At 37.1% G+C, this 12,920-nt stretch overlaps 5 protein-coding genes across 5 annotated transcripts; all 5 read right to left on the reverse strand.

Moving 5' to 3' along the window:
* Positions 1-1,748: 1,748 nt before the first annotated feature.
* On the reverse strand, positions 1,749-3,304 carry LOC114748239 (UDP-glycosyltransferase 87A1-like). Its single transcript, XM_028936603.1, has 2 exons — positions 2,878-3,304; positions 1,749-2,527 (listed from the first exon to the last, which is right to left on the reverse strand). The coding sequence occupies exons 1-2, from the start codon at positions 3,302-3,304 to the stop codon at positions 1,749-1,751; spliced, it is 1,206 nt and encodes a 401-aa protein (XP_028792436.1).
* Positions 3,305-5,150: 1,846 nt separating this feature from the next.
* Positions 5,151-5,963, reverse strand: LOC114748233 (UDP-glycosyltransferase 87A2-like). The gene has a single exon (XM_028936596.1). The coding sequence runs from the start codon at positions 5,870-5,872 to the stop codon at positions 5,213-5,215; it is 660 nt and encodes a 219-aa protein (XP_028792429.1). The 5' UTR covers positions 5,873-5,963; the 3' UTR covers positions 5,151-5,212.
* A 277-nt stretch (positions 5,964-6,240) lies between these two features.
* LOC114748240 (UDP-glycosyltransferase 87A1-like) lies at positions 6,241-6,894 on the reverse strand. The gene has a single exon (XM_028936604.1). The coding sequence runs from the start codon at positions 6,772-6,774 to the stop codon at positions 6,241-6,243; it is 534 nt and encodes a 177-aa protein (XP_028792437.1). The 5' UTR covers positions 6,775-6,894.
* Positions 6,895-8,379: 1,485 nt separating this feature from the next.
* On the reverse strand, positions 8,380-10,319 carry LOC114748232 (UDP-glycosyltransferase 87A1-like). The gene is made up of 2 exons (XM_028936595.1): positions 9,719-10,319; positions 8,380-9,552 (listed from the first exon to the last, which is right to left on the reverse strand). The coding sequence occupies exons 1-2, from the start codon at positions 10,212-10,214 to the stop codon at positions 8,639-8,641; spliced, it is 1,410 nt and encodes a 469-aa protein (XP_028792428.1). The 5' UTR covers positions 10,215-10,319; the 3' UTR covers positions 8,380-8,638.
* Positions 10,320-10,821: 502 nt separating this feature from the next.
* LOC114748241 (UDP-glycosyltransferase 87A1-like) lies at positions 10,822-11,821 on the reverse strand. Its single transcript, XM_028936605.1, has one exon. It carries the CDS (start codon positions 11,819-11,821, stop codon positions 11,000-11,002), a length of 822 nt encoding a protein of 273 aa, XP_028792438.1. The 3' UTR covers positions 10,822-10,999.
* Positions 11,822-12,920: the final 1,099 nt, after the last annotated feature.

Below are 12,920 nucleotides of genomic sequence, written 5' to 3' on the forward strand. Positions count from 1 at the left end.
TTTTTATTTTGATAATAAATATAAAACTCTAATCCACTTTATCTCTAATATTTATACATCTTTTTTTCAAGATAGTCTTTCTAACAATAGTAGTTCTAGTAAATACACTTGATTAGTAAGGATATTTTAGGAAAGACAACACCTATTTATGACAAGTAACTAATTTAACTTCTTTCCTTAATCCTCTCAAACTAGTCGACTAACTCTTTTAATTAAGACCGGAGGTAAGAGGTAATAACTAATTACCCTGAACCCCAAGAGTGGAAGGCAGCAATGGGGTTCAGAAGTCTGGGATGGAATGGATATTTGTCATTAGGGTTTTCGTGTTTAAATTAAATTCACATTGTGAAGAGTATATGGTAGATCATGGGAGCAATAACTATTTAATAACACGAATAGAATTATTATTGTTGTTAATGATGAGCTTGCTTTTTTTTTTTTTATGAAATAGTCCATTGTATTTTATTAAAACAGAGAAGCATCCTATAGACAGAGTTGATAGCACCGCACCCTACGAGCCAATTCATAAAAAAGTTCACGAGACGTAACAAAGCAAACCCAGGCACAACTACTACAATCATCTAAACAACAACTGAATTTAAGGCTCAGATTTTTTTTTAATATATAAAGGTCTCAGATAATTTTAGTAATAATAGGATACAATAGACAATAGTCAGCTTTCAGTAGCAATCATGATTACATAAAATGACTTTTTTCAACACCTTAAAGCTTTTTTTTTTTGGTACAAATGACTGTGCCATCATTAGCCTCTTTTTTCCCTTGCGAATTCACCCAATGTTTTATTCCTAAATTCATTTGACTACTTGAGAAGAATATGGCTGTTTTGATATATGTTGATTTTACGACTAAAGGAAAAGAATAAGAATTTGAACCGAAAAAAGACGTACAAGTGATAGTAATAATAAAATAATTTAAAAAACATGCTTTCGTATTGGTAAAGAATGGGAGCTTGTTTTGGAATGGTGATTCAAGTCATTAAAAATAATCTTCTTAACCACAATTTACAATGTAAAAAATAAGTATGTGAAAAAAATTTTGTTTTGATTTCTGTAAATATGCTCATGGTAAGCATGTATAGCATATATGCAGAAATACTATTTTCAGTTCTAATTATAAGAGCTAATTGACTAATTTGAGGAGATTAAAAAAATATCCTTGTTAATATAGTATATTAGCTAGAACTACCATTGTGAGAAAGACTATTTGGAAAAAAAATATAAATATAAGAGGCAAAATGGATTGAGGTCTTATATTTATGATCAAAATAAAAATCAAATAAGGTCTTCTATTAAGGACCGGAGGTAGTATAAAATTTTTTTTAAAAAAAACACAAACATTGATGTATGAAGTAATATTATAAGAACAAAGTCTAAAGCAAATGCAAATTTAATCTCAATTGTTCATTTGTTCTGTTAAAAGCTTAAAAGGTTTTCTACAATATATTAATATATATTATAGTTTACCAGCAATTTTTGACTATATACAGGTAAAATTAAATAACGATCAAATTCTAGATTTACAAGTTTCCTAGATGCTTAAAATTAAACTTCAAATGGATTGAGTGTTACTGCTTCACGCTAAATTGACATCCATATACGGATGCCAAGCTTTTTAATGCGCTTTTTAGGTAATAATTTTTCATCATTGATTTGCATTCGTTTATAGATAAAAGCTAACAAGTCCCGGATGAGACTTTCTCGTAGCGCTTTCCCGTTGCAATTTTTATATCAAGACTGGTTGACATGAACGTCAAAATACACATCTTTATCCCTCGACGATGTCTCCACAAAGGCATTCATATTCATGTCAGACGAACCTCCTCTGGCAATCGCTCCGCGAAATAACGCCTTCAGATCTTTTGCTTTCTCTTTAATCTTCTTCCATTCATCGTTCTCCACATCCGCCACCATCTTAGCCACTTCCAATATTTCTTCTTCAGTTACCAAATCCTCTGATCTATCACCACCCACCTTCCTCCCATTCTTCCACACTTCTGCAATATGCCTGCAGTTCGAGAACTGATCCAAAAACACAGGGAATCCCAGTATTGGCACGCCTGCGAAGCATGCTTCCAGAATGGAATTCCACCCACAATGGCTCCAAAATCCGGCAATGGAAGCATGGCACAACACCTTTAACTGGTCACACCATGGCACCACCAGACCATTATCTCCACATTTCTCTTTCAGCCACTCTGCATCTGAACGACCCACCCACAGAAAACGAATCTCACAGGTTTTCAGAGCTGAAGCAAGCTCTTCCATCTGGGGACGAGACATGGAAAACGAACTACCCTTAGAAATGTACAGTACTGACAAATTTGGCTGACAATCTAGCCATGTTGTTATATGGTCAACGTTACTGGCGGATGAATCGAGCTCCATAAAAGGTATGGCAGGGCCTATGGGATAGAGACGAAAGGGGAGTATAGCTTTTAGATAATTTATTCGTTCGGCCTCTAGCTCTTGGATGGTATTGAGGAGGAGACAATCAGTTTTGCCCAATCCTGGTGTGAAATTCAGGGCAATCTTCAAAAAATGGAGATCGCTTTCACGAAGTAGCTTTTGCAGATCAGTGAGCTGTGAGGGAGAAGTACCTTAATGTGCTGAGCTCGCTCATCTGAACCAATAACTCGTTATCGATGAAGTCAAGAGCCTCAATATTCCTAAACTACTGTTCAGCTGAAAAATTAAACGTCACAGGATATAATAATTGATGGCAACAATAACGGTTTTTGCGTTAAAAAATACTGTAACTTCTAATAAAACTAGCAAGGTGTAGGCAGGGTAGGATACATTGCCCAAAAGATGAACCGACAAAAGAGGGTCAGGTGCGGGGCCAAGATATCCAACTGACGGAAAGTTTCAAAGAACGACGCCAACATGGTCCACAACAGAGCCACCGGAATATTCCTAAGGTTTGTGGCCAGCTCAGCATCAGAGACGATCGCAGTAACCTTCGGATGAAGCTGATCGAGAAGCTGCTCGAGCGCAGGTCTCATCTTGGTGGCGACGGCTTCCGTGAAAGAAGGAACATCGTCGAGGATTTGGGAGTCCAAGGGGATGACGTTGGGGATGGTGGCGAAGCGGATAGTGTGGGGCTTAGGATAGGATTGGATGAAGCCGAGCCACTCTTGGGTGACGACAAAGGTAATGATAACATCGCAGGGCCGTCTCGAAGCGAGAAATTTGCAGAGATTGATTAAGGGATTGACGTGCCCTCTGGTGGGGAAAGGCAGGGCCACCACATGCCCCTTGAAGGACGGTGGAAGCTCCATGGACATGGCCACAGGCTCACGGCAACCGGGGAAGCTTGAGGGTTGCTCTGTTGAAATTCTAGATCTCAGGTGAGGGAAAGCAGACGTTGACCAAGGATATGGCTTTTCTACAACGCCGTTGAAGATTGGCCGTCATAATGAAGGGACCAAGAGCAGCATTCCTGGATTAAAGAAATCCAAATTCCAAGCTGTCTTTTCTCCGTTTTGCCCCAAATCATCGAATTTTAAAATTTTAAATTAATATTAGTTACTATACTGGTTAAAAAAAAGATCATATTAGAAAGACAAATAACAACATATTTTTTAGTAATTTTTTATTCAGAATTTTAAAATTTAACAGTTATTTTTTTTGATATTTTTCTTAAATATTTAACAGTATAAATGGACATTATTGTTGTTGTCAATAAGTTTCCATAATGATTCTCTTATTTCAACACTCGCAAGCATTCCTCTTTATATAAATAACTCTACATGTTCATTCAACGAACTCAAAAATCCATTCCCCTCCCCCTTTTGTGAATTTACCCGATGCTTTATTCCCTGCATTCATTTGCACGCTAGAGAAGAGTGTGGTTGTTTTTAATATTATGTTGATTTTCTTTCAATGTTATATATATATATATATATATGTGTGTATATATTATTAGAACTAACAATACCACTACAAATAATAGAGGGTCTTACTACTCAGGGGAAAGAATAAGAATATGCAAAAGGAAGAGACATTAAAATGATAGTAATAATACAAGCGTGCATATACGTATTAGTGGAGAATGAGTTTGCCTGTCTTAATCAAAACAACAGATGAAATAAAAATATGTGATATATGTACAGTAGACATGCAAAAATATAAAATGATGAAAACAAAATAAACGAAGTATGAAGTGATATATAATACTCCTCCGGTCCTTAATATAAGACCCATTTAACTAATTTGATTAGATTAAAAAAGTTAGATAAGTTAGTTAATTATAAGAAAAGTGACACATTTTTCCTAAAACACCATAATCATCTTTCTTAATACCCCATCCCCCCTCTTTTACTTGATTATGGTTGAGGGAGTATTCATAGGGGTAATTTAGAGAAAAATGATAAATATGAGAAATGGCTCTTATATTTAGGACCAAAACCAACTCAAGAATTGGGTCCTATATTAAGGACCGGAGGAGTACTAAATATTAAGACAGTCAATATACACCGTACACATATACATATATAGAGGAGATAGATATATACTCCTCTTGTTCTAAATATAAGACCTATTTTACAGTGCAAATTACACTACAAAATGAATCTTATATTTAAGATCAAAAGAGTATAACATTAAAGAAATGGTGGGGACAATTAACCCTTCCACGCTTCATGGTCAGCAGCTAGGTTTGTAAGGTGGGAGTTATATTACACGTGTCTTTATATAACTGAGAGATTATAGAAGCTATGAAAGATAAATACATACTTGCACCTCACTCCGCTTTTATCATAGACTATTTGAGCATACAAGTTTTACCCTCAATTATTACTCCCTCCGTTCTTTATTATAAGAGACGAATAACCGAATTACGTTGATAAAAAACCAGTTAAAATTAGTTAAAAATAATTAATATGTAAAAAGTATAACTTTTTTTCTAAAAATATCCTCATTAATAAGGAGAGAGCATGAGAGAGAACAATGGTAAATTATTAAAAGAAAGAGAAGTGGGAATGAGAGAGAGTGTTAGTTAGAGACAATAAATATGGGTAAAATAGAAAATTAACACAAACAAGTAGAGACAACTTTTAAGTGTCTCTTATATATAGGAACATGCCATAAGCATCAAATGTCTCTTATAATAAGAAACGGAGGGAGTATTATTATTTGACCTGGATATCCTTATTATTAATATCTACAAATACATGTTTTCTTTCTCTGTTATCTTAAACACCCAGAATGTCTTGGACAAAAGCATGGAGGTTCAAGTGGAGGGAAGAGGAACCAATTTCCGCAATCGCTTCGCGAAACAACGCCTTCAGTTGTTTTGCCCTGTCTCTTATTTTCTTCCCTTCTTTGTTCCCATGGTCCATCACCTTCTTAACCACCTTCAATATTTCTTCTTTCGTCACAAAGTCCTCTGATCTTTCACCACCCACCATCCATCCACTCTTCCACTCTTCTGCAATAAGCCTGCAGTTCGAGAATTGATCCAGAAATATAGGAAATCCCAGTATTGGGACACCAGCAAAGCAAGCTTCCAGAATTGAATTCCATCCACAATGGCTCCAAAATCCGGCAATCGAATCATGGCACAAAACTTTTAACTGGTCACACCATGCCACCACCAGACCCCTGTCCCCGCATTTCTCTTTCAGCCACTCTGAATCTGAACGACAAGCCCACAGGAAACGAATCCCACTGGTTTTCAAAGCAGAAGCAAGTTCTTCCATTTGGGGACGAGACATCGAGAGGAAACTGCCCACAGAAATGTAAATCACTGACAAATTTGGCTGTGAATCTAACCACTTCGTTATGTGGTCAAAGTTGGTCGTTGATGAATCTTTGGGTGGTTCAAGTTCCAGAAACGGTATGGCAGGGCCCATAGGATAGACATGAAAGCGGAATTTAGCTTTTAGATGATTTATATGCTCAGCTTCTAGCTCTTGAACCGTGTTGAGAAGGAGATAATCGGTTTTGGCTATTTCTGGGATGCAATCCAAGCCAATATTCAAAACTTTGGGATCCAGTTCTTGAAGCAGCTTTCGAATATCAGTGAGTTGTGAGGAAGTGATTCCCAGAACGTGCTCGGCTTCCTCATCTGTATCACCGACTCGTAATCAATCAACTTAAAAAGCTTAGACTCCTACTGTTTTGTTAAACATCACAAATCACAAAAATATTAGTATATCATAGTTCATGACGACACAACGCATTTCTACAGAATACTAAATAGTAAATATGTAAATAACTCTTAAAATAATGAAACAAGTGTCGTGTGGGATACGTTACCCAGAAGATCAGCCGCCGAACCCCGGCCAGGGGCCAAGACATCCAGCTGGAGATACGTGCCGAAGAATGACGCTGACATCGTCCACAACAGAGCCACCGGTATGTTCCTCCGTTTTGCCACGGCGGTTGGCCACACCAACTCAACATCAGCAACGATAGCAGTAACCGGCAGGTCAAGCTGATCGAGTAGCTGCTCGAACGCATCTCTCATCTTTGTCACGATGGCTTTGGAGAAGCGAAATATATCGTCGAGTATCTGGTTCTCCAAAGGGATGACGTTGGGGATGGTGGCGTAGCGAATGTTATGTGGCTTGGTGTACGATTCGATGTAGCCATGCCACTCTTCAGTGACGACGAAGGTGATGATGACATTGGCGGCTCTTGAAGCCAGAAATTTGCAGAGGTTCATCATGGGGTTGACGTGGCCTCTGGTCGGGAAAGGCACGGCCACCACATGCCCCTTCAAGCGCGGCGGAGCTTCCATGGATATATCCATAGCAACTAGCGAAGCTCGGGTTTACTCAATTTATTGACATCCTGAATGACAATGAAACAGTGTATATATAAGAAAAGCTGAGGTTGGTTTTCCACGAAGTCATCGGACAGCATGATTATATTGCCGTCCTTAATCAATCTTCTTAATATAATTGTCGCTGACCATCGCTAATGTTTTTATACTGATGGGCAAACTTGAATGATCTTTTAATGTTAGAAATACAATGCATTAGTTACGTCATTAGCTGGTTATTTATCCTTTTGTCACAAAGATGGATCTCAAATAGATATGGATAATATAATGATCCGAACAGAAACTGTAAAAGAAAAGGGAAGAGAATCAATTCAGATCTCCAAGAACATTATTTATATATGTTTATATTGACTTTGTTTCCATTGAAGATATTGATTTCCAATTGTGACACATAAAAGATTACAGTCAATTTTTGTTATTGGGTAAGAAGCATCTTTTTAAAGTTTCAATAACCAGCTGACCACCATTCATTTTAAAAGTATCTGATTTTTTAAGGATATTGTACCCCCAATAAATCTCATTTCATTAAGTGAAGTGGAATGTCGTAATCTCACAGTATTATTGTAGCTTATCAATAACGTAACTAAAATTTTCCATATAAGTTATTAGCTAAGAAATCTTGCTTAATAACTTTATTAAATTTATATAAATATTAAACATAATTAAACAAAAATTTATAACTTTATTATCTAACTTGTCCAATTTTTTCACCACAAAAATTACAACTGAAAAAAAAAACTTTGATGTACCCATTTTTTCAAACATGACTTAAATGCATACATAAAATAGTCTGGCGCGTCATGACCACATCAAGTCTTGACTTCGAATATTGATCAAACATATATATTTTTTTAAAGAAAATATATGCTTAACGGAGCCGATAATATTGAGTTGATAACTAATGTGGCTAAAATTGCAATTTAAATAATATTACCTCATGTCCTTAATTTAAGAGCTAATTTGATTTTTAATTTGGTTCTAAATATAAGATCCTAATTCACTTTTTTTTATATTTATTTTTCAAAAAAGTAGTTCATCATATAGTAATTGTATATGTTAAAGATTCTATCAAATCGTAATTTTAATTAATGCATATTATTAGTAAAAATATTTTAAAAAATACATATTAATTATAAATAACTAATTTAACTAATTTTTAAAAATAGTTAACTAAATTTTTTATTAAGTATTATATTTTTTTCTTTCTTGCCATTGCCTTGATATTATGACTGGACTAATCCCAATCTTTCGCGGAGCCAAATAGATTGGACGACCCCTTTGATTTGACCGAGAGGTACAAGCGGCGAACATTCCATTGTACTCCTCGTCTCAGGTTATAATTTTTCAGTCTCATCAATAATAATTTCGCATTCATTTATTTATAAACAAAGTTCACCATATAAATTTCCCTCTAAATTAATACTCGTATAAGCTATCGCGCACGAGAATTTCCAGGTCATTTTTCGGTGCTTACTGCTTCGTTTTCTTCCAATAGTGAGATCACTGAACCATATGAACAGTAAGTAGTAAATGTGAGCTGGTTGTGTCACTTTTAGTTAGCTAACATTACGATAATCCGTTAAAGTGGTGAAGCCTCTATATACTTCACAATACTCAGCCTCTCACTAAAAATGCAGTTGCAGACACAGCGTATGTATATGTTTTGGGCCAAATGCATGTATAAGATATTGGATTACAAAGAGACAGCAATAATACAAATCTTCATGCCATTTGCCAGACATATCCATATCGTACGTTTTTCTCATTGATTTTCCCATTTCGCAACATTTATTAAATGATTAGACGAGAAGACGCTAAGCGTAAGAATTAATTAAGAAGTGGGCCAGTGGTTAGCACGAACGGAGGCAGGGGAGCCCCCCACAATGTCTTCCACAAAAGCATACAGGTTCTTCTCAAGGGAACCACCTTTGGCAGTGGATCGCCCACAAAGGATCTTAACTTGTCTTGCCTTGTCTCTTATTTCCTTCCCCTCTTCACTTTCCACGTCCATCATCATCTTAATCAATTCCAGTATCTTTTCTTTCCTCAAATATTCCTCTGATATCTCATCACTCACCTTCCACCCATTCTTCCATCCTTCCACGATTTGCCTGCAATTCGAGAACTGATCCAGAAAAAATGGAAATCCCAGAATTGGCACACCAGCAAAGCAAGCTTCCACAGTTGAATTCCATCCACCATGGCTCCAAAAGGCCGCTATAGAACTGTGCCACAACACCTTCAACTGGTCACACCATGGCACCACCAAACCCTTATCCCCACATTTCTCTTTCAGCCACTCTGCATCTGAACGACACGCCCACAGAAAACGGACGCCACTGGTTTTTAAAGCGGAAGCAAGTTCTTCCGCCTGGGGGCGAGACATTGAAAACAGACTACCCATAGAGATGTACAATACTGACATATTTGGCTGAGAATCTAACCACTTTAAAATATGGTCAAGCTCGGTCGCTGTCGCCGATGAATCACTCGGTGATCCGAGTTCTGTAAAGGGTATGGCAGGGCCAATAGGATAGACACGAAAGTTGAATTTAGCTTTGAGATAATTTATCTGTTCAGCTTCCAGCTCTTGGATCGTATTGATGAGGAGATAATCTGTTTTGGCTGCCGCTGGCATGCAATCCAAGGCCCTCTTAAAAAGTTCCAGATCCCTTTCGTGAACGAGCTTTCGAAGATGAATGGGTTGTGAGGAAGCGGTTCCCTGAATATAATCAGCTTGCTCATCTGCATCACTAACTCGTTATCGATCAAATCAAAAGCTTCAAGTCCCGAGCTATTGCTTAACTAAATATCACAGACCCAAAATATAATAGTAATAATGATAATAATTCTCGATGACAATAACATGCTTATTTTTAATGAAACAAGTGCCGTGTAGAATATACATTACCCAAAAGATCAACGGTCAGACGCCGGTCAGGGGCGGGGGCCAAGATATCCAGCTGACGGTACGTGCAGAAGAACGATGCCGACATAGTCCATAACAAAGCCACCGGAATATCCCTCTGGCTTGCCACGGCGGTCGGCCACTTCAATTCAACATCAGAGAGGAGGACAGTCGGCGGCGGCTCAAGTCGATCGAGTAGCTGCTCAAATGCGGCCCTCATCCCTGTCATGATTGATCGAGAGAAGAGAAGCATATCGTCGAGTATCTTGCTCTCCGAAGGGACAACGTTGGGGATGGTGGCGAAGCGAATAGTGTGTGGCTTGGGGTAAGATTCGATGCCGCGGAGCCACTCTTCAGTGACGACGAAGGTTATGAAAACATCGGCGGTTCTTGAAGCGAGAAATTTGCAGAGATTCATCATGGGGTTGACGTGGCCTGTGGTGGGGAAAGGCAGGGCCACCACATGCCCCTTGAAGCACGGCGGAGCTTCCATGGACATATCCACAAGAACTAGTTCAGTTCGGGGACGGCGATGAACCAATAAATACAAAAGGCAGAGGTTGACCAAGAACACGGTGTTTCCACGAAATCATTGAGCCGGGACGGACCCAGGTTCACATGGAGCACCATCAATAGCGTCCTTTGCTTTATTTTGTTTTCTTTTTTGGTTTCTTTCATTCTGTTTTTCTATAACATTGATACCTATCATTCATAAAAAACTAAGACATTTTGTTTCTTAAAGAATTATGTGTAGGGAATAACAATTGTATTAACTCTTTTTTTTTTTATAGAAAATTGTCGTTGACCACCGTTTTTTTAATGCAGGTGTGCAGAATTAAATATACAATATAGCGCCCTTTGCTTTATTTTGTTTTTTTTTTTTTTGTTTTTGTCTTTCGTCCTGTTTTTCTAAAACATTGATACCTATCATTCATCAAAAACCTAAAACATTTTGTTTCTTAAAGAATTATGTGTAGGGAATAAAAATTGTATTAACTTATTTTTTAAGAAAATTGTCGTTGACCATCGTTTTTTTTTTATGCAGGTGTGCAAAATTACATATACAGTATTAGAAAATTAATGCGTTTGTTACATTGTTAGGTAATAATTAACTCATTGGTCAAAAGAGATCGATCTGGAATACATATGGATGATATCATGATACCATCTCAAAATGAAAAATAAAAAGAAAAATCCCAAAACATGATTTATTTCAAGCCCTAAAATAGCCAAGATTAATTGGTGCTACGTCTCTTAAGAAATGGTCACTGCTTGGTCAAAGGATCACTTAGCAATATCTTGTAAAAATGCATCGAGGTTCCCATCAGATGACCCGCCTTCTGAAATGGCCTGGACACAGAGACTCCTTGGCTCTCTTGCTCGGTCCCTGATTCGCTTCCTTTCTCCACCCTCAAGATCCATAAACCTCCTCAACAGCTCTGATATTTCTTCTTTTTTCACAATTACTTCGCCAATCTCTGACTCTGATCTCTCTATTTTCCACCCATTCTTCCACTCATTCACTATTTGACTTCCGTTCGGAACCTGATCCAGAAACACAGGAAATGTCAGAAGCGGCACGCCAGCAAACAGGGCTTCAAGAATGGAGTTCCATCCACAGTGGCTCCAAAACCCACCTATGGAAGAATGAGACAACACTTTCAATTGGTCACACCAAGGAACCACCACGCCCTTATCACCACATTTCTCCTGTAACCTTGAAGCTACTCCACGAGCCACCCGGAAGAATGGAACGCCACTTGTGTTCAGTGCTGAAACAATTTCGTCCATTTGCGGGCTAGAAACAGAGAGGAAACTACCCAGAGAAATGTATAGTACCGCTTCAGGTGGCTGAGAATCCAGCCATTTTAGATGCTCAAGGTTGTCATTAGGACCAGATTTAAGTTCCAAGTATGGTATAGTGGGGCCAACAGGGCAGACTGGGAAGGAAAATGTAGCCTTCAGATAATCAATTGTTTCAGGTTCTAGCTCTTGTAGTGTGGTGAGCAGAAGATAACTTGCTTTGGGAACTCTTGATACACAGGCCAATGCAAGCTGAAGAACTCTTTTGTCGTTTTCATGAAGTACTGTTCGTAGATCTGCCATAAGAGCTGAGGAAAGTCCAGGCACGTGCTCTGCTTCATAACAACGCCAAAGCGTGTCATGTATGCACTAGTGAGTAATTTGACTAGACTACGAAGAATTTATGTATTAATTAAACTGTACAGAACAATGTGTATGAGAAGTTCTCAACATCCTTGTTAAGAGCTGATAAGACAGGTTGAAGAAGTAGTTAGGAGACTAATAAGCATTGGAAAGTCGTGGGATGGAATGGGTATTTATCATTAAGGTTTTCGTGTTTAAGTTAAATTCACATTGTCAAGAGCACATGGCAGATGTTGGGAGCAATAAATATCTAATAACATGAATAGAATTGTTATTGTTGTTAATGATGTGTTTGCATATTTTTAAAAAAATGAAATAGTGGATTATATTTCATTAAAACGGAGAAGCATACCATAGACAAATAGTTGATAGCAGCGCAGACTACGAGTCCATTCATAAAAAAGTTCACGAGATGTTACAAACATCTAAACAACAACTGAATCTAAGTACAACTGAATTTAAGTCTCAGATATTTTTTTAAAAAATAAAAGTCTCAGATAATTTTAGTAATAATAGAAATGACTTTTTTCAACACTTCAAAGCATTTTTTTTTTTTTATAAATAACTGCACGTTCATTAACCTCCTCTTTTCCTTGCGAATTCACCCAATGTTTTTTATATTATAGGACAACTACAAATAATAGAAGATTTTACGACTCAAGGGAAAGAATAAGAATAGGAACAAAAAAAAAAGACATACAACTGATAGTAATAATAAAGGAATTTAAGAAACTTGCTTATGTATTGGTAAAGACTGGGAATCTTGTTTGGAATGGTCATTCAAGACTTTAAAAATAATTTTTTTAATCATAATTTACAGCTACAGAATAAATATGGGAGATAAATCTTGTCCTAATTTACACAAATGTAATTATGATAAGCATGTGCAGCAACTATGCAGAAATATAAAATTAAAAAAACACAAACGTTGACGTAAGAAGTAATGTTATAAGATCAATATCTAACGCAAATGCATATTTAATCTCAATTGTTCATTTGTTCTGTTAAAAGTTTAAAAGCTTTTCTACAATATATTGGG

Source organism: Neltuma alba, unplaced genomic scaffold (assembly GCF_004799145.2).
Source record: "Neltuma alba isolate B1F8T4 unplaced genomic scaffold, ASM479914v2 tig00005660_pilon, whole genome shotgun sequence".
In the NCBI taxonomy this organism is placed as follows: domain Eukaryota; kingdom Viridiplantae; phylum Streptophyta; class Magnoliopsida; order Fabales; family Fabaceae; genus Neltuma; species Neltuma alba.